Source organism: Fusarium phalaenopsidis (genome assembly GCF_050370095.1).
Source record: "Fusarium phalaenopsidis strain FUZ10S chromosome Unknown contig_32278, whole genome shotgun sequence".
In the NCBI taxonomy this organism is placed as follows: Eukaryota; Fungi; Ascomycota; class Sordariomycetes; order Hypocreales; family Nectriaceae; genus Fusarium; species Fusarium phalaenopsidis.
The window spans coordinates 1,726,377-1,748,660 of NW_028145417.1; the positions used below are offsets into that span (position 1 = coordinate 1,726,377).

General features: G+C 51.7%; 6 protein-coding genes across 6 annotated transcripts; 4 read left to right on the forward strand and 2 right to left on the reverse strand.

Moving 5' to 3' along the window:
- Window positions 1–367: 367 nt before the first annotated feature.
- Window positions 368–1,183, forward strand: LRP88_01158 (uncharacterized protein; the record flags this gene model as incomplete). Its single annotated transcript, XM_083237853.1, has 1 exon — window positions 368–1,183. One exon carries the CDS (start codon window positions 368–370, stop codon window positions 1,181–1,183), a length of 816 nt encoding a protein of 271 aa, XP_083106358.1.
- A 3,303-nt stretch (window positions 1,184–4,486) lies between these two features.
- LRP88_01159 (transcription factor domain-containing protein) lies at window positions 4,487–7,012 on the forward strand (the record flags this gene model as incomplete). The annotated part of the gene is made up of 5 exons (XM_083237854.1): window positions 4,487–4,558; window positions 4,653–5,049; window positions 5,110–5,517; window positions 5,578–5,668; window positions 5,719–7,012. The coding sequence occupies 5 exons, from the start codon at window positions 4,487–4,489 to the stop codon at window positions 7,010–7,012; spliced, it is 2,262 nt and encodes a 753-aa protein (XP_083106359.1).
- Window positions 7,013–8,352: 1,340 nt separating this feature from the next.
- Window positions 8,353–9,030, forward strand: LRP88_01160 (lysozyme; the record flags this gene model as incomplete). Its single annotated transcript, XM_083237855.1, has 3 exons — window positions 8,353–8,494; window positions 8,550–8,680; window positions 8,737–9,030. 3 exons carry the CDS (start codon window positions 8,353–8,355, stop codon window positions 9,028–9,030), a joined length of 567 nt encoding a protein of 188 aa, XP_083106360.1.
- Window positions 9,031–9,733: 703 nt separating this feature from the next.
- On the reverse strand, window positions 9,734–11,641 carry LRP88_01161 (uncharacterized protein; the record flags this gene model as incomplete). The annotated part of the gene is made up of 3 exons (XM_083237856.1): window positions 9,734–10,985; window positions 11,038–11,325; window positions 11,406–11,641. The coding sequence occupies 3 exons, from the start codon at window positions 11,639–11,641 to the stop codon at window positions 9,734–9,736; spliced, it is 1,776 nt and encodes a 591-aa protein (XP_083106361.1).
- A 5,148-nt stretch (window positions 11,642–16,789) lies between these two features.
- LRP88_01162 (Myb/SANT-like DNA-binding domain-containing protein) lies at window positions 16,790–18,150 on the forward strand (the record flags this gene model as incomplete). Its single annotated transcript, XM_083237857.1, has 2 exons — window positions 16,790–17,167; window positions 17,302–18,150. The coding sequence occupies 2 exons, from the start codon at window positions 16,790–16,792 to the stop codon at window positions 18,148–18,150; spliced, it is 1,227 nt and encodes a 408-aa protein (XP_083106362.1).
- Window positions 18,151–19,008: 858 nt separating this feature from the next.
- On the reverse strand, window positions 19,009–20,839 carry LRP88_01163 (major facilitator superfamily domain-containing protein; the record flags this gene model as incomplete). Its single annotated transcript, XM_083237858.1, has 7 exons — window positions 19,009–19,457; window positions 19,511–19,808; window positions 19,864–19,955; window positions 20,071–20,085; window positions 20,137–20,421; window positions 20,475–20,550; window positions 20,603–20,839. The coding sequence occupies 7 exons, from the start codon at window positions 20,837–20,839 to the stop codon at window positions 19,009–19,011; spliced, it is 1,452 nt and encodes a 483-aa protein (XP_083106363.1).
- Window positions 20,840–22,284: the final 1,445 nt, after the last annotated feature.

The window sequence follows — 22,284 nt, forward strand, 5'->3', positions numbered from 1 at the left end:
TGGCTACGGGTGACGGCCCGGTTAGTTTCCGAGTGGGAGATGTTTCATTTTACATTCAAGATCGTCCAATCGATCGGAGCTAATGACAATAGATCTCGCTGCAATGTCGATCGCGGCCCCGTTACGGATAACAGTTTACCGCCGTAAGACAGCTGAGGTCAAACACGGGCGATCTCTCATTATTTTGGGCATGGTTTGTAGGGTCGTGATGAGACACATTTGACATCTACAAGATGAGATCGGTTCAGAGGAGTGGTTTAGATAATGGTATTAAAGGGTATGATGCAGCAGACTCAGACAGCCAAGCGTGTCAGTTCCCTGTGCCCATCCTTCTCTCTTGCTTTCTGCACGTCTCAGTATCAACAAGATGCCTACACAAAGATCGGTTGTGGATTTTCTGCGAAAAGTGATCTCTGTATATGACCGAGAGGAGCAGGGTTATCCCCCCCCAGTAACCAACCCTGGGAATGTCCCATCTGAAAGTCCAGGTATTAACAGATCCTTCTCTGTCGCCACTACCGACGTTGCAGCCCTTGTCCCCTCTGGCGATAAGCTTCTCCTCTTCCGATCTCTTACGGGTATCGATACGGTCCCGGCATTGCGGGCCAACGGCCACTCGGTCCGTTCCGCGCCGAACATAGGCATCTACACCCGTGTCGTTCGCAACGAACGGAAAGCCTCCTTTCGACACAAGGGCTTCAGAATCCTTGTTAGCACCTGTCTTGCGGCTCAAATAATAGTCGCTGCCACGCTTACTGCGCTCGGTGCTGCCAATGGCTCCCACAAGGCAGTCACGGCATTCGGAGCAATCAACACCATCATCGCAGGTCTCCTGACATATCTCAAAGGGTCTGGACTGCCCACAAAGCTCAAGACCAGAAAGGACGAATGGAAAAAAGTCCGAGAGTACATCGAGCAGCGCGAACGAGAGTTCTGTCTGGCAGACTGTCCCCTCAATATCCAGGACGAAATTCAGATTGTCGAAAACATGTACCAGCGCGTCAGCACTTGGCTAGAGACGGGGAATAACCCCGAAATGCCACAATACCCTCCCCCAGAGATCGAGAGGCCGAGAAGTATCTTATCCATGTCACCTTCTAACAGGCGGTACTCGTTGCGGCCGGATATGGCAACACCTGCACCGATTGCGGAGGAGAAGAGGGAGAGAGACCAGGATGATTGAAAGATGTATTTTAATGTTCTTTGATGTTCTTTGATGACTCATATATTGTTTTGAACTCCATGATAAGACGAGGCTGACTTTTGTCGCTTGACTGTACCTCGCAAGACCGCTGCCTCACGCCCCCTGTTGTCTCTAAAATTGGTTCAATATTGGAGAAAGCTCAAAGAAACCAACATGGAAATGACTCTAAAATGATATCTGCACCTGAAACTCAAGCTTGATCACGTGTGAAGACGTAAAATCCTCCCCTCGCCCTCGCTGGCTGACTGCACTTGGTCTCATCGAAAGCCCTAGCGTGCTATGACTATGCCCACTGGCTCGGTGCACTCGCAAAACCGATGAACAAAGCCAAAGGGAAACTATATTGAGACTGCTCTACCTGAAACGTTGGCTTGCCACTTTCCCTCTTCCCCCCCTTGGCCTCTAGTCTCCCATATGACATATCACTTACATATCACTGGTCGCCATTAGTCGCACTTCGCCCCGGATCCCTGCATATTTCTTTGACCAGTGCCAAGAAGAGATTCTTTCAGTGAATTTATGGTATTACATGGGAATCTTGAGTGTTCTCGGCCTCCTTTTCATCGAAATTCCATACAAAGGGGTTAACATCCCAGCATGTTGATCCTCAAAACAGCTCTCAACATCAATAGAACGCCAAGATGAACTTTGGTTTAAGCCGGGAAGACTATCCTAGTCAACAAGATTCTCTTTGATCCTGAGTCCCAGGATTCTCCTTATAATGGCCCCCCCTCCCCTTCAGACTCCCTCTCCGTTCTTCACTCTTCACGCACACACTTGAACACTCTGGACTTTGCATACCATTAGTTCTAGCGTTGCTCTCTTCAGACCTGCTGTTCTTAGCTATTCTATAGCATTGCTTAGCCTTTCTACTCACAGAACTGCTCGCCTTGCTCTTCATAGTATCGCCCATACTTCGGCCCTGAAGCACCGATCACGCTTACTCTTGACGAAACTGCTCGTCTTGATCACTTCGACTTGCTACTATTAGCTCTTCTACAGCATTGATAAGCCTTCCTCTTGACCAAACTGCTTGTCTTGTCCTTCTTAGTATCGTTCATACTTCGGTTCCCGAGCAGCACTCACACTTTCTCTTGATAGAACAGCTCGCCCTGTTCTTCTTGATATCACTCATACCTCGGCCCTGAAGCATCACTCACGCTTATCTTCCACAGAATTGCTCGTCTTCATTCACTATAAGACTGATAAGGCCATCCTTCTATCGCGACTCTTACGATAAGGCGTCGCCCACTCTTCCTCTTCCTCTTCAGCATTGCTCTTCGTCATTCACCGCAGCTATCCTTCCCCACCTCTTCTTCTTCTCCTCCTCCTCTTCCTCCTTCTTCTTCTTCCTCCTCATACATCTACACACAATTCATTCATCACATCGTGAGTCTACTCTGCGGCTTTCATCAATAGCAGTCGTCAGCGGCATCTTCAGAGGCTTGTATCAAGGTTAGATATCAGCTATCTCTTTAGAGACTTAACCTCACACCTCATTCAGCATCGCCACAGCAGCACAGTTGCCCTGAACAAAGCGCCGATTCCTCACCTTTGAAGGGCGCTTTTCCCCCACGGCTTCCGACCACCCTGCACTCCCCAGCATTGCTTGCCCAGATAGTTATGGACTTTTCGTGTATCGCATTGCGTAGACTCTTCCCTGGAGAATATCGACGATACCACTTTCCGGCTTCACCATTTCGCAATTGTCCTGAGATCACTTGGATATTTTTTCAGCTGTTAGATGAGCTCTAGCTCACTGCGACTCGACATCGATTAGCTGCTTCTTACGACAGTACTCACGTATTATTGTCTCGATTACGAGACCCCGGCTAATGCTCATGTCACTCTCCGCTGGCAGGATGATCGCATCCGAGTCGGATAACACACACAAGACAGAACCAATGTCTTTATCATCACTACCCGGTCTGCGTCGCCCAGACTACGAGGGGAACGAATTTGACGACTGTGCGTCATGCTACTCGCTTTCAGAACTTTCAGAAACAGACCCTGTCCGTCGAGTACCCGCCGTAGACGTGCGCGGACAAGCCCTTGCGATTCCTTCCCAGCCCAAGCAGGATTTTAAATATCCGGAACTACTTCGGAATGACGAGGCGATGCCACTTCGAGTCCCTGGACCTTGGCTAGAGTACCCGTTGTTGGCAACGGACCGTTACATTTCCGGCATACCTGGTCCAGCGCGGGTTGTCATAAGTGCGGGTGATTATGCAGGGTTTGACGTGATCTACCACCCGACCTGGAGCCGGACAAAGTTTAGGCACGCCAACTACCGTCCTAAGGGATACCAGAGCACACTTTCGAGTTATTTTATGACCGAGTATGGATGCCCAATGTATCCGTCGATGGCAACCAATGGGTATCCCACGCCCTGCCAGTTCGATTACACCGCTCACCAAGGCCTTGAGTGGCAGTGTCAGGGGTTTGACCAAGCCCCGTGGCTGATGCCCGAAAGTATGTTAGCACACTCTTGCTACGGCATTCAGATCCAACCCCGGTACGAGCCTTGCAATGGCATTCAGATGGAACCGCAGTACGACCCGTACACGGGTCAACCAATGCCGTACTCCTTCTACCAGTATCCCTTGGTGAACTTTTCTGAGTTCGAGAGTCAATTTGATGAAAGATGACTACTAGTTAGAGTCTTGTTGGCAGGGGGTGGTTTGTCAGAAGGGGGCGGTTTGGGAGGAGATGGTTTGGGTGGTGATTTGACAGGAGGGGCTTTGACAGGATGGGGTTGACCTGACAAGGGGGTGGTTTGGCAAAAGTTGGTTTGGCAGGGGTGGGTTTTGTAAAAATAAAAGTCTTGTTTGGTTGGGATGAATGCATTTATTTACTGTGAGAGATCCCTGAAGTGAATTACTACTGTCTAGATCTAGTGCCTGTCCCTCTGCTTTCCTTGTCCACTTTTCATCTTGTTCTGTAGCTGAGATGAGATGCTCAGGGGTGATTAGCCTCAACTCCAAAAAGATAACCTTTTTGAACTCTTCAGCTCCCAATCCCTGCAAGGCGCATCCCTCTTCACAACACTCGTGCATGATTAGAGTTGCCATGGTCTCAACAGCCAACAATCCCATCTGAGACACATACTGCCCATTCAGGTCAAGCCCTGTTTCGGCCAAGCCCTGATTGTTATAGACCGACCTGGGCGGGCGCCGGATCGGAACTAGGACCCGACGGGCGCGTCAAAGTTTTTCCTGTCCCCCCATCCTTGACTCCTCGCGTCGCTCCCTGTCGTTCTCCACACATCAACTCCACCATAACATGGAGGATAACAGCACGCACACTGGTCAGTATCGCTCTGCCTGCGCTGAGTGCCATCGCAGGAAGCAGAAGGTACGTCGCATGCCCTGTCTCTGTGCGTTGCCGGAAGCTGCGCTGCCCTTGACTGCTCCATCAGGCTCTGGAGACAGTTGCTTACTGCTCGCAGTGCAATCGCGAGTGGCCCTGCAACCATTGCCAGAAGCGCAAAGTCGCCGACAAATGCCGCTTCGTCCAGCTTAACACGGCCAGCTCGCCTTCAGACAGCTTAACCTCGGGCAGCGACAAGAAGCGCTCTCGTAGTCGTGACGATGATGGCGAGCCTGAGCCCGATGAGCCTGTCGGCGACGACGACGACATTGGTCTCGAGGCCATGGGCTACGCCGCTGGGCCCCTGTTTGAGTCTCTCACCCTCACCTCCAAGGCATGTTTTCAGTCATCGCCGAGGAACCGACAACTAACGTTTTCTCAGAAGAATCCCATGGGCGAATTGACTTGGGTTCACCCTGACACTTGCCCTCAGCTTAAGCATGCCCTTGATGTTCTCCCTTCTCGTCCCCAGATGGGTGAGTTGCCCCTGGTCCTGCACGGATGACGCAGCGCTTGCAAGCTAACAACTCACTCAGATGCCCTTGTTCAGAGCTTCTTTAACAATGTCAACTACCATTACTACATCATCTACCCACCCATCTTTCTGCAGGAGTATCAGAAGTGGTGGGAACGGAGAAACAGCAACCAAACTGTCTCACTCCAATGGACCATCCTCTTGGTCATGGTCTGTGCCTGCGCCACGCAGCACCTGGACGTTGAGATGAAACCCATCGTTGAGGTTGAGCTAGCCGAGGCTGCGGACACACTGACCAAAGAGTATCACAAAGCCGGCACAGACCTTGGTAGAGTGGTTCCCGTTGGTCACTGCCATCTGCTCAACGTTCAGTGGATGCTTCACTCGATCTACTGGTACAAGAGCGAAGCGAAATTCGTCGAAGCCTGGCACGTCATTGGTGCAGCTGTTCGGGAGGCGCATGAGCTAGGTAAGCTGACTGACCTACCCCTGCTGTGACAAGTCACATTGATTAACATGGCATGTCAAGGCCTCCATCGAGTTGCCATTGCTGAGGGTTTGACCGAGTTTGAACGCGAGATGCGCCGTAGAGTGTGGTGTGTTCTGGATTGCTGGGACTGGTAGGTTGAAAGGCTCTCGGCCATCTTGAAGGATGCTGATGAAACGACAGGCAATTTGCTTCTGGCCTGGGTCGACCGACAATTATTGATCATACAGACATCGATGTTGAACCGCCAAGTCTCACCCTAGAAAACTTGTCACCATCGCCACTGCTTCACATGAAGTTGCAATCAGAGTTGGTCACCCAGCTCGCGCAGCGATGGACTGCACCCAAAAACATCAACACGACAAGCGAGGTTCAAGAATACAAGCGGATGCTCGAGGATTGGATTCGTGCTTTCCCTGCAGTGTACGATGTCGACCACCCAGACACATCCAAGGACTACAAGCACACCTGGATCACCTTTCACCGGTTCTACATCCATACCATGGCATACCTCATGATCCTCAACCCTATGCGGTCCTTCATGGCACAAACGTACACCAAGTCGACCTCCAAGGATCTCCTGGAGGTTCGAGCAGATGCGGTTCACTACTCTCTCAAAAACCTTGACACGACTACCAGATGGGTTGATCATGTCTCGCACCGGGACGGCAGATTCCACTTCATCATCTTTTCCCTCTTTGACACGGCAGCCGTTCTCTCTACCGCCATTATTAAGGACCAGGACCACACCATCCCAAGAAGAGACGAGATCATCGACGCTGTGGACAACTCAGTTAGGCTCCTTAAGCGCATCAAGGCGATATCATCCACGGCAAAGACATCTCATGATATCCTTGTCAGGATGGTGCAGAGAATGCCACGACGGTCCGCGCCCGCGCGTGAAAACTACCGGAAGAAGCAGCGGGTGGCCCCCGTGGCTGAACCATCGCCTCCTAGCCTCATGGGCAGCGAGGGCGTGAATCATCCATCGCCCAGCAGCCACTCGCACTCTCAGGGTTTCGAGTCACAGCACAGCTCGCCCAGCAACTGGGCAAGCGCGGAAAGCGTGGGAGCTGGTTCAACTCCCCAAAGCAGCTACTCGTACTATGATCACAGCGACCAGCCCGGGCTTGTTCAAACAGCCGGCCCTGCGCCCACTGAAAGCTTCATGAGACCACCTCTTGTATATGATGGCGGTGCGATGCCGAATCAAATACCATCTCCGAGTGCCGGCATTGATGCCGTTATTGAAGGAGGTGGTATCCATGCAATGCCACCATCAGACCCCAACATGGCTGGCATGCTGCCTCCGACATCCAGTGGCATGGTACCTCAAGCGTCTTTTGCCGACTACCATCCGCCAATGTTGGAAATGAACTACGGACTCGAGAACATCACGGATGCCGAGCTTGGAGACTTTTCTCAATTATGGGATTGGCGGAGTCTAAACCTCGACTTCATTCAAAGCTCACAATAGTCATTCGCTTGGTGTATTCTTCTTCTCCTCCTCCCATTTTTTCTTGTTTCTACTGCACTTGGGTCTGGCTTGTATGGGTATAGACATGATGCACGCTTGCAATGATTTCCTTTTCCTCTAGTATGGGTGTGGCCTTTTGATACTGGAATGACTTGATACCCGCCATTTTGGGCGTTGGCATTGGAAATACGGTCTTTTGAATTTGTACTGTAATGAAGCCAGTTGGAGAACCATCCTTCTCGGACGACGCCGTGAAAAGGCGGGCGGAAACAGTGGCAGTTAAAATCTATGGGATTCATAACTCGGGGTACCTGTTGGTCTAGTTTTGAATACGATGAATACGTGAAACATGATGTTGATCAGTCAAGTGGCTGAGCTTGATTTTACTCTGAGCTCCCAAAGCTTTGCTCGTTCTGAAGCCATAATACGGCTCAACGTTTCGCCACCAGCATGAACACCAGCATCCTCTTCCGTTTCAAGGGCTCCAGATAGATGAGGAACACGTAAGTTGCACCAGGCTCAACATACTTACAGGGCTCGCCAACTATGCGCCAAATCCTTTGACGGCTGTCATCACGGAAGAATAGGCGCCCGTTGATTATTACCTTTGTCCCATGCTTCCTGGAAGAATGTCTGAGACAATCCCAAGCTGTGGTCCAAACCTGACATCATAGTCGCCTTTCGATCGACGAGTTTCAATCGGCTATGAGTGGATCTGCGTTTGATCCAGGGATGGAACTCCTCAGGGTTCAACCCTGCAAAGATGCAATCAAACTCTGCAGAGGCAAAACGTGCAATTCTGCCTCACCAACTATGCGTTCTTTTTTTCGGTAGAGTTTAAAGGTGATGATCCACTTGATCTTCAACCATCAGCTCATACCTCGATCTTGACCTTCCAAAAGTAGCCAATGAGCAAACACACGTGTGGTCCAGGTCAGGGATCTTATCAGCTCGTTTCACCTGCAGCGTCAAGTAAAATGCGCATCGGGCCAGATTTGTCAAGTCGTCTATCGGAACATTGGATTCTCCCCCTGGCGGGAGAAAGGGATCGACGGGTGCTTGGACGGGGTTCCACTTGTCGATCAGCAGGGGTCTCGCATTCTTGAGATTCAGCTGTGATCCTGTAATAGGCATTTCTGCAGGACATCGCCGAGGGTGTCTTACCTTTGGAAAATGAACCTGACGTAGTGTCTGGGGAAGAGGGTTAGGGGTCGTGCAAAGATCCAACTATAAGAACTAGGGGGGCCACTCCTGTTGTTTAGCCTAATTGCCCAAAGCTTCAAGCATCTAACCATCATCATAGACACTCTTCTTTAACTCTCCCATTCACTGCCGCCACCATGGTTCAGATTCCCTCTTCCTTTGCTCTCTTGTACTCCCTCAGCGCCCTAGCCGGCGTTCGAGCGGCCTGCATTGGCCCACCTGTCAACCAAGCTACCCTGAGCCTCGTTGAAGAATTTGAGGGTTTTCGGGCAGATGTTTGTAAGTCTCTCCCTCGTTTTTCACAAACCAAGGACTGCTCTAACCATTCACCCAGACATCGACGCCACTGGCAACCCCACTGTAGGCTATGGACATCTCTGCAAGCAGTCGGGCTGCTCCGAGATTCCCTATCCCATCCCCCTGTCTCAGGCCGACGGACAGAAACTCCTGCAGGACGATATCAAAGTGGGTCATACCGTACTGAAGTAACCGCTCGCAACAGACACTTACTTGTCTCCTAGGTAGCTCAGCAGTGCATCACCCTTGACACCACCTCCGCAGTCGTCCTCAACGCAAACCAGTACGGAGCCCTGGTCAGCTGGGCCTTCAATGTTGGCTGCGGCGCCTCTGGAGATTCTACTCTCATCCGCCGCCTCAACAACGGAGAGGATGCCAACACCGTCGCGAGCGAGGAGCTGCCCAAGTGGAACAAGGGCAATGGCCAGCCTATTGCAGGTCTTACCCGGCGCCGAGCCGCTGAAGTTGACCTCTTCAAGACGCCTACTGATGTTGATGCTCTACCTGTTGGATGCTAAATTTTGAAGAAAAGAAGCAACACAATGGGAATTTAGTTCTGTAAATAGATTCAAAGGCTACTCGAAACTATCAACGAATAACCTTGAGGCATGAGTTGGTCATTTTCGAGGCCTTCAAATTGTGATATATGGCGTAGCTCACTCACACAGCTTCCAAGCTCGAAGGAACACGAACTTTCAGAACTCGCTGAAAAACCCCAATGCGCGATCTTTGAACGATTTCCCTCAAAGATCACCTACAAGCCGGTCTCGAATAAGTTTCCGGTCTTCCGGTTGCAACCTCCGTATTTTTGGAAGTTTCAGACATCGGTCTTTTTCTTCAGCGAGACTTCAAGGCAATTCCAGTTCACAGGGAAAGTGATTCAAACTTTAGGGGGTGTTTCGAACGTGCAGAAATGAAGATCAAATTTGGACACCTGGTTACAGTTCGATGCCTTTATTCAAAAGAGTATATACAGAGGACATGGTCGAGTACTTCGTTTCTTCGCGTGGCCAGCGCCGAGCCATTCCCAAAGCCCCTTTGAGCGTTTTCAAGATGTGTAGAGGTGCATTAGTGAGCGAGTCCAGAGGACACTGCCCAGGTCCTCTGCGAAATACATGCTTGAATATTTGAAAAGATTTATTAAATAGTGTGTTGAAGCCAGCAACCCCTTGCCCGTCCTGCACATGCAGGTAGACAAGAGGCGAATGCCACTGCCGCCTTTTAAGCGACGTTTCCGCGGACCTGCTTGATGTTGGTGACTTTGATATCTCTCCAAGCAAAGACGCAGAACCATCCAAGGGCCAAGATGCACACACTGGTGATGAGCATGTACTTCTGGGTGTCACCATATGCAAGGCCAATGCCATAGCGGATGGGAGTGCCCCATTTGTAAGCCAACTGGCTGTAGATGCTGCCATAAATGTTCTCAACATCGGCACCCTCGGGAAGGCGAGCATACAGGCGATCCTTGAAGGTTCCGGTCCAGATGGCGGCGGAGACAGTAGACCCGACAGCAGTACCAACGCTGCCGAACAGATCCAGAATAGCGATCATGACGGCAACATGCTGATGGTCGGAGGGGGCCATCATGGCCATTTCACCAGCAACCACGATGGGTCCACCAGCGAAGGCAACGAAGATCTGGGTCATGATAACGTAGCCAATATCTTGATCAGGCTGACGGAAGTGGATCATGAGGCCGACACCGAGGAGCATAAGTGGGAGAGAGTAGTAGAGGTTAACCCACTTGAAGCGACCAGTAACGCGCATGAAGTAAGCCAGGATGATGGCGGTGAAGCAAGAGCCAACTCGGTAAATGTTGCTGATGTAAGTAGCCTTGGTGACGCCAGTGTTCCAGGTAATCATAAGCATCGAGGTGAAGTAGCTGCCCCAGATAGCCGAGTTCCAGAAAACGAAGGTGAACATAAGACCAGCGAAGAAAACGGTTCGGTCCGAGAGGAGCTTATAGGGGATAAAGGTGACTGGAGCGAAGAATCTCTCCCAGATGACGAAGGCGATGAGAAGAAGACCACCGAAAATGATCATGCAAATAATCATAGGCGACCTCCAACCATCAGCCTGGCGGGAGTAAATAGACATGGGCAGGAGGAACAGAGCCATGCCACCGATAAGCATGATGATACCGACCAAATCAACATCCCTGCACCAACTGTAGATGCCCTTGATGGAGACATCGACCTGGTGAGGATGGTACAGTCCCATCTTCTTGGCCTTGTTTTGGTTGTAGAGGAAGATGATGGAAAGCGGGCTGACGACGATAGGAATGACGATGGCCCAGAGACCAAGACCCCATCTCCACCCGATGCCGCCGATAATCGAGTCGGCCATAGGGCCACCAATCCAAGTAGTGACAATGTACGGGGAGGTGGCGAATGTAAGCATCAGGGGACGGTTAAGGAGAGACGAGGTATCAGAAATGAAGACGGTGATACAGTAACTCACGCCCTGGGCGCTGTAGATAATTGTCAGTTGCTGAAGGCGTCATGGGAAGATTAGTTGCATACCCAGTGAGGTAAAAGACCTGAGCGGCGGCATATGTTTCGACGTTCTTGCAGGCGGCCATCATGATGAAGCCAACAGTCCAGAGAACCATAGTGATGAGCAGAGTCTGGGGACGTCCCCAGGTATCCATCAACTTGGCAAAGACAATCTTGGCCAGACCGGAAAACAAGCTGGAAATGATACCAACAACGGCAGTGAGTGAATGTGCTGCAAAGTCACTGACGACGAAAGGGTTAAGACTTCGCACGACAACCTCCTGGATAGACAGGATGAAGTAGATGAACCAGATACTGGGCGTTTTGTCAGTTGCTGTGTTCCAGCACGGGGCATCCCTACCACTGTTGCAGATGCCCCAGATGTTGATACTCACTTGCCATAGGCCAAGCACATATCCTTCTTGGTCCATACCGTGGTCATGGCCTCGATGTTTCGCACACCAGCTTGGTAGGTGCTGGTAACCTCGGGAAGCTCATGGTCGTCATCGTGAACCTTGCCCTCAACGCCCATCTCCTTGTTGTTGCTGTCGACGGCGGGCTGGGGAGCCGGAGTCGGTCCCTCGACGGCATCCTCGTCCGGCTTGCTCTTCTTGAAGGGATTGATACCCATGGTTGCTGGGACTCCGCGGCGGTCGATCTTGGCGGCTTTCTCGGGTGTTCTTGTCGATTGCTGAGTAGCAGTTTTTTGTGACTTGACGGGCTGGTCGCGTTTGCACAACAGAGCGAACGAGTGTTGTGTGCGATCCAGATGAGACTTGTCGAGAGTAAAGACCAAAAAAGAGCCGGGAGATCGATAAGCAGATGGCACGGCCGTGAGCCTCTTAATATAGGTAATCAAGAAGAAAAGCAGGGTTGACTGCAGGGAGTGGGAGTGGCACTACTCTTTAGCAGACGGTAAGGCGAGCCAGGGTTGAGAAGAAGGTGGGTTAGCCAAGGGAAGGTACGAGAGAATGAGAATTAGCGTGCCTGCCCTTCTCCCATCTCAGCTGCTTGGAAGCGGAAACCGCACCTGCCTGCAAGGTTTAAGGTGTGGCATGGATCAGATGGATGGCAGGTCCGTCCGGTAAACCCACGCGCTGGGCTTGCCGTGGGCGTGGGCGTGGATCTCCAGGTCATCCCACGCGGCTGAACGTCTCTGCACCTGCGAATCCTGGTTCATGAACCGGCCATGAACGAACATGGAGCCTTTTCGGAGCTTATCAGGCTATTGACGAAAAGTACTCAAATCCAGTTGGGCGCACAGGTGTGTCGAGCTTGTACCAGAACGGACAGCCAAGATAATACCAAGCAACATCTGCTCCGTCCCTCACCGAGCCGAGGTACCCGGTACAACACCTCGTCTACGCCCTCTGGGCCTCTCAAAGGTCCCGAGACATTTGAATCCGTTTTGGTTCGGTCCAAAAATCTGCACATGGGGGCAGCCGATCTGGCCGGCCTCGGGTGACATGGGGGACGCAGAGACAGCTTTGAGTCGGGGTACTTTCCCAAAATGACCCCGCTGCGGTGGGCGCGCCTGGGCTCTCATGGGCAGGTGCTGAAGCAAACCATCAGCAGGCGACTCGATTTGACGGACGGTGGAAAAGTCGCGACCAGGGCCTCAACACCCCAGCCGAACCTGCAGGGGCCCTGGATGGACTCAAGACCGAATAGGTGTGGTCGTGTGCGGTTAGGCTCAGCGGACACAGCGAATGCTTCGGACTTGGCAAACCAATGGCGCATCTTATCTGATGATCAGATAATTTTTTTTTATCTGATCATGACTCCACCTCGTCCAATCATTATGACGGCTGCCCCTAGCATCGCCTAACCTTTTTATTCTGTCCCAAGATTTGGTTTTCTAGTTCGGTCGTAGCCTGTCTTGTCTCCCATCGAGAAACCGTTCTTAGCCCGGACTCTCGGTTTGATCCCGGGGCCGTTATGCGTGAGATCTAATCAGGGAGCCAATTCATCTCAAGGTGAGCGATTTCGGCGCAGAGCCGGCTGTCATGCCACGCCCAGGACACCCTGGCTAGTGGCGTTGCTCCCCAGAAAAAAAGGTCCCCTCAAGGCCGTACCTTATTTGGTCGACATGGTTGTATTGTGCTGTTGGTTCTGCCGTTCTAGATGAGTGAATACGGCCTGCCCAAAACTGATGCTCGAGACACTCGCTTCTCCTGCCTAGGATACGCCGCTCCCGATCGAGCCAGGGCTGGTCAAAGCAACCCTGCCTGTGTTCTTTCCATACACCCCATGCATGTTCCAGCTGAAATGCCCATGAGCAGACTCCATTTTTTGCTTGAATGCACCTCCACGCTCTTTAGTCGCGATGCTCCGATGCCTGGTCAAAAGCCACAAATGGCACACCAGCTTTCCAAGCCGGCAATCGCAAACCAACGCACGATCTCATTCTTCATCCCACTCTCTGACGTGGGTTTGTCAAATTTACCATGTACATGACCGGCTCTTTTCGCTCCCGTGGCTGAAGTCCCAGGGACCTGCGAGGCAGAACCATGTCACCGCGCCGTGCATCCAAGGATATATCGATCCTTTTCGCTCGGTTTTACTCGGATCTAAGTCAATACTGCCCATCTAAACACTATATCACGAAACTGATCGTCGATTTCCCCACTAATACAAAACGTCGCCTCAACGATCGACGCTACACGAAGCAATTCAGCCCAATATGCCTGTCGCCGCACTGCAACAGGAACAGGCCGCTTCCACTATTGATGATTCGATAAATCGTGTACTCGCACGAACTTGGTTCATCGTGAAGATTTTGACGAAGCCTGAACTGTTTCTGGTTGCCGATACTCCGAAAAGCGTGGGGAGGGCTGCTGCTCGCAACATTATGGCCAACTCGTCAAGTTGCGATGTCGCCTTCAGTCCGGCACTGGCATCACAAAGACCCATACACATCGGAACCATCGGGCCATGATCGCTCCAAAGCCGCCCTTACCGCTAGCACCATCGTCGGCTTTAGCAAACGGGAACTTGTGTGTGTGTGTGCGTGTGGTTTGACATGGGCTCGAGAACCCCTGCAGGCTAGGACTGTTCAAGTTCACATTTTCCCTTTCCAAAAGCTAAGCCTCTTAGAATCATGTGTTCTGTTGGTATTTTACAGTTCACGTCCAACCTGAGAGGCACTTGCCTTTGGCCTACTAGAATCAAGCATCGCCAACAGGATGAATGTAAAGAGAGGGAAGAGTTGTGTGAGACATCTTTGAAATTCTCAATTCCAACAAACAGCAACTGGCACAACTGCCCATGACTCGAGATTCCTCCTTTCCTGCGAGAGGCCTCAGGACTTGGCTAGACAATAATGAACTCGAGCCAAGCATACCAAGCACGACACCAACCCCACGATCCGAGCCCAGGCTGAGCTAACTCCGAGATCAATTACGGGCCGTCTAATCGGACCATCGGATGAGTTAAACACCAGTGCCTGTCACTGACCCTTGACTCTTGGATTACCTAGTAGGGACGATCAGTTCTTCTAGGTTCCGGTGACTCCTTGACACAGCCGCACATGTGAATGAACGTGAGTTGTTGCCAATACCGCTTGGCTTGGGCTTTGATGCGCCAAGGTCTTGTTCAGACTTGGTCAGTTCCAGATAACTTGCGGTGTTCATAAATACGTGATGCGCTGAGAAAAACAGATATCTCAGGAAGCGTCTTGGGCTGCAAGTTCCGTCCACGATCCATTGAGATACTTCATTTACCTTGCCTACTGTAGAACACGTGAAAAAAGTTCTTGGATCTCACTCCGTGGACCCCCCCTGTCACTACGAGTCGACCTGAGTGATCAGGGATATCGACATGGTCATCCAGTGACATCCAGTGACATCCGCCGGCGAAATCGCAACTTGGCCCCCATATTCGGCCGGTGTGGCAATAAGCTTTCCGCACTTTAGCACTCGTTAGCCAGGGGTGCACCGGACCATTGGCTCCTGGGGATTAGCCCGATGCTCCGCTCCGGCTCCGTTCCTTGACAGAAAACCGCGCCATTAACCGGGGGGCTCGTTCAGCGGTAGCGGGAAACGGAAAATGAATGTGTTGGTTCGCCCCCTGCAGGAAAGATCAATCAGATAAGATAAGTTCCATCGTAGTTCTTCCTCGTGACGGGCTGCCAAGTCAGTAGACTCGTATGCCGAGATGGGGGAGGGATCTGGAGTGCTCTCGGGGGCCGGGCTGTCCGCTCTGTGCGGTTGCGGGATGGATGTTGGGAATGGGGACTCCACCTCGTTTGCAGAGTGATGGATGTGATGATCGTGGGAGAGATGCCGAATGACCGAGTTGTTAAAAAAGATGAAGCTTGAAAGGGCAAGCCGTTTGACTACGCGATACTTGATACCCAGACTTACAGTGTCGTATTGTCGGGTGCGTGGTTGAGACGCAATCGGCCAACGATGGACATGGGAAATTGGGGATGCGCCTGACAGAAACACCAAAGACCATCTTGCAAAGTATTCAAGTTTACCGACGTCGGCGAATTCAAGGCCCCATAGTCATATACGGCAGCTCGGCTAGATGAAGACCCAGGAGTGCCTGGATCCATCTCAGAGATCCCGTCTGCCTGTTGGCATTCATTCCAGCATTGACGGGATCCGTCGGCGAGAAGATTTACCGAGTCTTGGCTATTGGAGGGTAATTCTGAGTAAATGCTCGCCCTACCAAAACTCGTCTCTTTCAAGCCGCGACTCATATGCTGTGGTCATGTCCGTCCTGCTCGGCGACAACCAAAGACTGCTGTTGTCGATGGGTTCACCGACACCACGCCATGAAGTACTGTGGGCCTAGAGGTTTGCTGCTCGAGTGCCGAAACCCTTTGAACAAAGACAACTTGGCATTGCTGACACAGTCAAGACGAAACACAGCCAAAAACGAGGCGAAAAAAACGAGGCGAGAAAGGAGCGGCAGCGGCGGTTATGCGACTCTGCTGCAAGAAAGTCCACACCGCAGACTGACTGGCCAGAGACGCCTGGGCCTGTGGTTTGCAGTCGTGCCGCCCGTTCAAAAAGCTTCTTTCTCCAAGTGCGTGCATCCGTTTCGTCATTGATGAAATGAAAAGATGGAGTCTTCGGCGACAAGACCGAGTGCAACTGCAACTGCAAAAGTACCGCAATGCAATCGGTGAGGTCTGCAGGTGGCATCATCCCTGCACCGCGTGTGGTGTTTTGGCGTGTCTGTCGTCAAGATTGCAGCACCACGTGGAGATTGGCCCAGGAGTTAATAAAGCTCCCTCAAGCTCCAGAAGCTCTAGATCCTCGTCCATGGTCCTGGATCAACTCTAAAGGGGCATATAATGCATCGAATGCATCCTCGAATTCCTGCATCGAGAAAGGGAAAAAAGACAGCCTTACAGAGGCAATTCCCCAGCGACAATGTTGATCCCTTCACGGTCCCCATCAAACTCCCCTTCAATTCCACGCACCGCCGATTTCAACGGCTGCGATTGGACTCTGGTGGGTGCACGTGACGCAAAATGAAATTCCCGGCAGCCCAGGTGACCTCTTTTTTGGTCTCCACTCACCGCCCGGCCGAGTCCCGACTGGGCGATTGGATCCAGGGAAATCCCATTGCCAAGTGCCAGTGAGAGCGACAGACTCCAGAGAAGCATTCGCTTCGGCTTCAGCCTCGTTCCTGTCACGGGGACATATCTCGTCATCCATTGTTTTTTGTGGCTTGGTTTTTTGTTCCTCTCCGTCGAAAGTCTCCCAAGACGACTCGACTAGGTCGCCCTTGATACGACGCCTCCTTCGCTCCAATCGCTCCTCCCATGTCCGAAGACGACGGCGATGTTGTGCTCGGCCCCGACGGCCAAGCACCTACCCGAGTAGACCGAGATCGAAGAGCTCCGCGCTTCAGCTGGACTCCTGCCTACGAAGCTACCTTCTTCCGAAGCCTCTGCGAGAGCGTCCAGCTGGGCCTTCGCGAGAACTCTTCCTTCAAAGCTGAAGCTTGGGAGCGTGCCGCCCAGGCCCTGCAGGAGAGTCACGGTGCCTATCCAACAAAGAGCCACCTGATCAACAAGAGCGACAATGCTAGGAAGCGTTTTCGGTTATGGAGAGGCCTTCGCGAGGATGCCGAGTTCTTGTATAACCCAGTGACGAGAACAGTCACTGCCACCGAAGAGGCGTGGACCGCACACATCGAGGTAAACATTCCTTTGACGATATCGGACGAGGCTGCGATCACGCAAGTGCCGAGGCTTCACCGCTGGTCAACCACACGAGCAGCGATCCCAGGTGTAGGCGCGAGACCCCAGACAGCATTGCTAATTCGCACCAGAGGGAACCTCTATCCAGGGCGCTCCGCGGCCGACCCTTTGATCACGAAGACTACATGGAGATCCTGTACCCCGACGTTATCGGCTCGGGGGGTGCTCCTAAGCGGATCATGAAGCCTCGACGACGAACCGACGGTCCTATCGCTGAAGACCCCGAGATGCCTGGCACAGGGATTTTGAACCTCCAGAGCGAGCCCCCTCCCCGGCCTCCCGGCTTAGAGAGTCCCAATTCTCGGCCTGTTTTGACCCAGACCCCGACCACCTCCTCGACTGGCTCGACCCAGCAACGGCCGACGTCTACTACCATTCCTCCTCGCGGCCCGCCGACCGTTAATGCCAGCGCGCTGACCCCGCCGGACGAGACTATCACACAGAGCCGCAAGCGCCAGCTTCCCACGACCAGCACCCCCGCTACCTTCGAGTCGCCCCCAGCTTCGAACATGCCTCTGGGCCAGGCTCCCGAGTCTCCTGGGAAGCGGCGCCGGACTTCCTCTAACGATGGCTCACGCGCGCTGACCTCTACTATGCTTAACTCGTCCATGCTACCTCTCGCGGTTCGGGACGGCCCCAGTGTCGCATCTCCTTCGCAGACCGAAAGCCAGCTCCTGTCGCATGCGCCTGTCATCGAAGAGCTCGTCGAAGCTGTGCGCTCGCGAAGCAGCCTGCGCTGGCAAGAGGAAGCTCTCGATGTCTTCTTCCGCGACTTTGCAGATGAAGACCTCGATTTGCAGGTCAAGATCTCCGAGAGTGTGCTCATCAACGAGTGCAAGGCCATGGTCTTTTGCAAGATGCCGGGCCGTGTGCGTCAGCACTGGGTGAGGAGGTTTAAGGAGTCGCTCTACAGACAGTGACTGTCGGCGGTGACCAGACGCATGCAAAGAGGAGGATGAAGTGATTGATATGGCCATGACGATTTCAGCAACAACGATAAAAAATCTCTCCTAACAAATCTAGTAAAACTAACAAAACGAAGGCGACGTTCGAAGATAAGATCTGAACTGAGCGCGGGGATCCAAAGAGGTATTGGTTTGGCGCGTTTTTGGTCGTGTTGAAGATACCAAGGGTTATGGACATTGAAGCGGCATGGCGTTTGGCAGAAAAATTTCCCGACACTTTTGACACTTATACCGCATTTATTTGCTTGTTTGCTTGCGTTTTATTTTTTTTTTGCATTTAGCGATAGCGAGGATTCTACGGGCCGCTGGGAACTGGATAAGGGGGGTTCAAGGAATGGGTGTTGTGTGTTGGATTATGTGGATTGGATGGAGCGTCGAGGAGTGATGTGCGTGCGTGATGCATGGAGGCTTGGCCTGATACCTAATACATTTAATTCTCATCTCTGGCTTGAACAATAACTGTCTATGCCTGCATTATCGCTTTGTAGATGTATTTGATGTTTCTTAGTTCTTTGACAAAAGGTGTTGATGGGCCGCCTAGGGTAACAGCAACAATCTTCAACCTGGTTCGTGTTGGCTCTCCCCCTGCTAAACCAGCAGCTAGCTTTCAGAGTCATGAAACACTTGAGGTTAGAGTTCTTAAGGGGACCTCTCAATTTATAGGATAATGAGGTGCATACTGCCACCGTACTGCCACCTTCGCACGTGGTCGCCTCCTTGATGCTGATCACACATTCGATCTGATCTTCTCCACCTTGAATGCAATGCGCAAGACTCATGCAGCAATTTCCCCACCATTGTTAATGTTCAGATTTAATAAAGGTATCGAAATCCCCTCTTTTCGTAGTCGGTCAAGTCTCCAAATTGTTCATCCGCTCCCACAGAGACGTTGGTCCCCTCCTTTCGATCTCTCCGCTTATTCTCCAGGAAGCAACCCACTGCATACGCCGTGACGCAGCAGATGGCAGCAACCTCGAATCCCAACAAGGTATTGTATCCTGTTGGGTAGTTGGGTGCTTCGTGGATGAAAAAGACTTGGGGACCTATCATATTTGCGGCGCAATATGTGACGAAAATGCTAGCATTGACAGTTAGCTTTTTGGTGTGCCCAGATACGTTGCCCATAGGGAGGGAGATGGCTATGAAGGTTAGCTTGGGAGCGATCATGATTGCAATGGATCTTCCTGTCGCGTATGGGCCCCAGAAGAAGTAGAAGAAGTAGTACGCCAGCAGTCGGCCGACCTTGTTCTCGCGAGGCAGATCTAGAAGCTAGTTAGTACTCGAAACAACCTTCGTTCAAGCCCTGCACACTCACGTTGTAGCAAGGAACAACAAACGACAGGAACTATGCAGCAAAGCCCCATCGCCAAGCACCTCTTGTTCTTGAACCACAGCTGGGGAACCGCCACCATGAAACTCGACAAGGTCAACGTCGCGCCTGTTGGTATACTGAGAAGCATGGTCTCGAGTGTGCTGAAGCCAAGACCAGACACGATCTGCGCTCCAAAGGCGACGACGCCGCCCGTTGGCACATGGATGCTGAGAACGAATAGGACGAGAAGGTAGGTCTTGTAATCGGTAAAGGCTTCGCGGACATGATACCACTTTAGTTCCTGGAAGCAACAGTGGTTAGTTCGGACGATGAGCTGCTCTCAGGCATGCAGTCACCTTGTTTTCGATTCCAATCATGTTTTCTCGAACTCGGTCGAGAGCAATGCACTTGTCCTTTCCGCTCAGGAAGTTGTCCTTCAGTGGAGAATCTGGTAGCCAGATATAGAGCACCAGACCCCAGAGAAGTTGAAACGCCCCCATCACCAAGAATAAGAGCTTCCAAGGGGCGATGGAAGTATGCAAATTTCCAATTCCGTACGAAACACCACCCGCAATCAACTAGCGCTCGTTAGGGACGCCATAGCATAGAGGAGACAAGGAACATTACACTCGCGAAGCCCGCAAGTGCCAAGGCCATTCGAAGCGGCTGCTCAGCCTTCTTGTACCACATGGCATTGATGATGGTGAATGCCGGGTAAGAGGGAGCCTCCAAGACACCCAGGAGAAATCTGAGCACAAGGAGATCGGCCGCGTTCTGGGCTGCCCCGAGACACATTACGACGGCCCCCCAGCCGAACACGGTAATCCCGACAGTCTTGCCGACGGGGAACTTTTGGAGTATGGCGTTGGCGGGATACTCGGCGACGAGCCATCCGAGGTAGAAGATTGAAACCACTGGCAAGATGGTCTAGTTACAAGGGGATTGAGGATTGCCCAAGCCGACTCACCCCAGTTGTACTGTTGTCCGACGAGGTGGGTATCCTCAATCATTTCATACAAGGCGGCGTTGGAGACGATAATTTTCTGTAGGTTGATTAACAACTCTCCTTGGTAGTTGTGGTTCTCGGTAACTCACATCGACAGCGCCAATCGTGTTTGTAACGACCATGAGCGGCATGATGCGCCAGTCAATCTTCTTGCGAACCTTTTTTGCTTCAAGATGGTCGTAATCGGCCCATTCTGGGTGATCTCTTAGGTACTGTGTCGCCGGGTCGAGTTCGTGTCTGGAACTCTTGTCTTCGTCGACCGATGTTGTTGCTCCAAGGCTTGGAGAGTGTGGATTGTATCCTGCCTGGGGCTTTTCCACAAACATGATTATCTGGCAGAAAATAGCTGTAAACTCGACCAGCCGAGTGAATGATACAGCAAGAATGAACGTTTCCCAACTTTGAAGTCGATGCAGAATTCATCTTTAATAAGGCATGTTGATACCCAAGGCAGCACCAAACAGTTGTGTACTCCCTGAGTAACCTTACATGTGATTTGGAATATCAAGACTTGCCACGACACATTATCTCATTGTCTCATATCTGTGCGGCGGTCCGATTGTGGCGGTCCGTTGTCCGACAGGCACGGGACGATCACCACCCGAGGATTCCTCGTTGTAGGAGAACCAGTCGGCAAATGGAATTCGTCATAAATCCTTGCATACGGATTAGACCTCTCAGAGCCTGTCTCATTTTTGAATATTGCTGGACTTGCGTGTCCTTTTCTGTGAACTTCCCTTATCTTAATAGTTTGCACTCAACTCGAATGTGCTCAGGTTGACTCAGATGCTACCAGAAATAAGAAAGAGAATGAAGAGTAGAATAGACGGTGGCTAAAGAGGAGAGATTACGGACACTGTGTAGTCTATGTGATTCGTTTGGGAGGACAACATGTTGATCACGGAAACCCCAGTCCTAATGGTACTAGGATACACGACGAGGTTAAACAGCTATCAGTGAATTGAAGGCACTGCAGCAAAACAAACTTGGAAACTCTACACTAGAAAGCTTAAAGCAGCCAAAGAATGTCCGATTTCCAGCATTTACCCCGCCGTGATGAAGATTGAAAGGGTCGCATCACAGCAGATCGACATAGAAGCTATGAGACAGAACTGAACTGCTGTCATGAATATGGATGCTGATCAGGGCGGCGGCCCCCACGATCGACAAATGCAAGATTGGCTTTTCAGATTGCTTCCTAGTGGCGGATCTACCCGGTTCTCACCCGCCCTTTCCGCAAGGTCCGGGGGGGGGGGAAGGAGTATGGGCTGCAGGTATGTCTCTGCATTTTCGGAATGGGCTTTTGTTGCGACAGTGGAGAAGCGGCATGGGATTTGGCAAGTCGAATTTTAGTTTGACGCGATAACCTCGATGTGGCTTTGTGCTTTGCTTCAAGGGAAGATGTCTTGGTGCGATCCCCCTTGAACATCTCCGATGTCGAAGTCGACGACGGAACACTCCCTGCATTAAGGCGTAAGTAAAGCATATGTGGCTTGGTGCATTTTTGACGCGGTCCCATCCCAGCGTTCTATTTTATCAATTCTAGTAGACACCTACCCGGCCTGAGCCGACAATTGTTCCTGGTATTGCAGAAATGTGAAGGCCGAGGTGCGCTAGTTCCAAATCTCGGGCTCGGGCTCCAGAGTTAGAGGCCGACGGGGTTTAAGAAAGGGTAACTAGGTCATTTCAGCATCACTTCAGCTATGGAGGATGCGAGAGCAGGCAATGGACCAATTATGAGTAATAGCGCGTTGATCTACAATTGGAATCG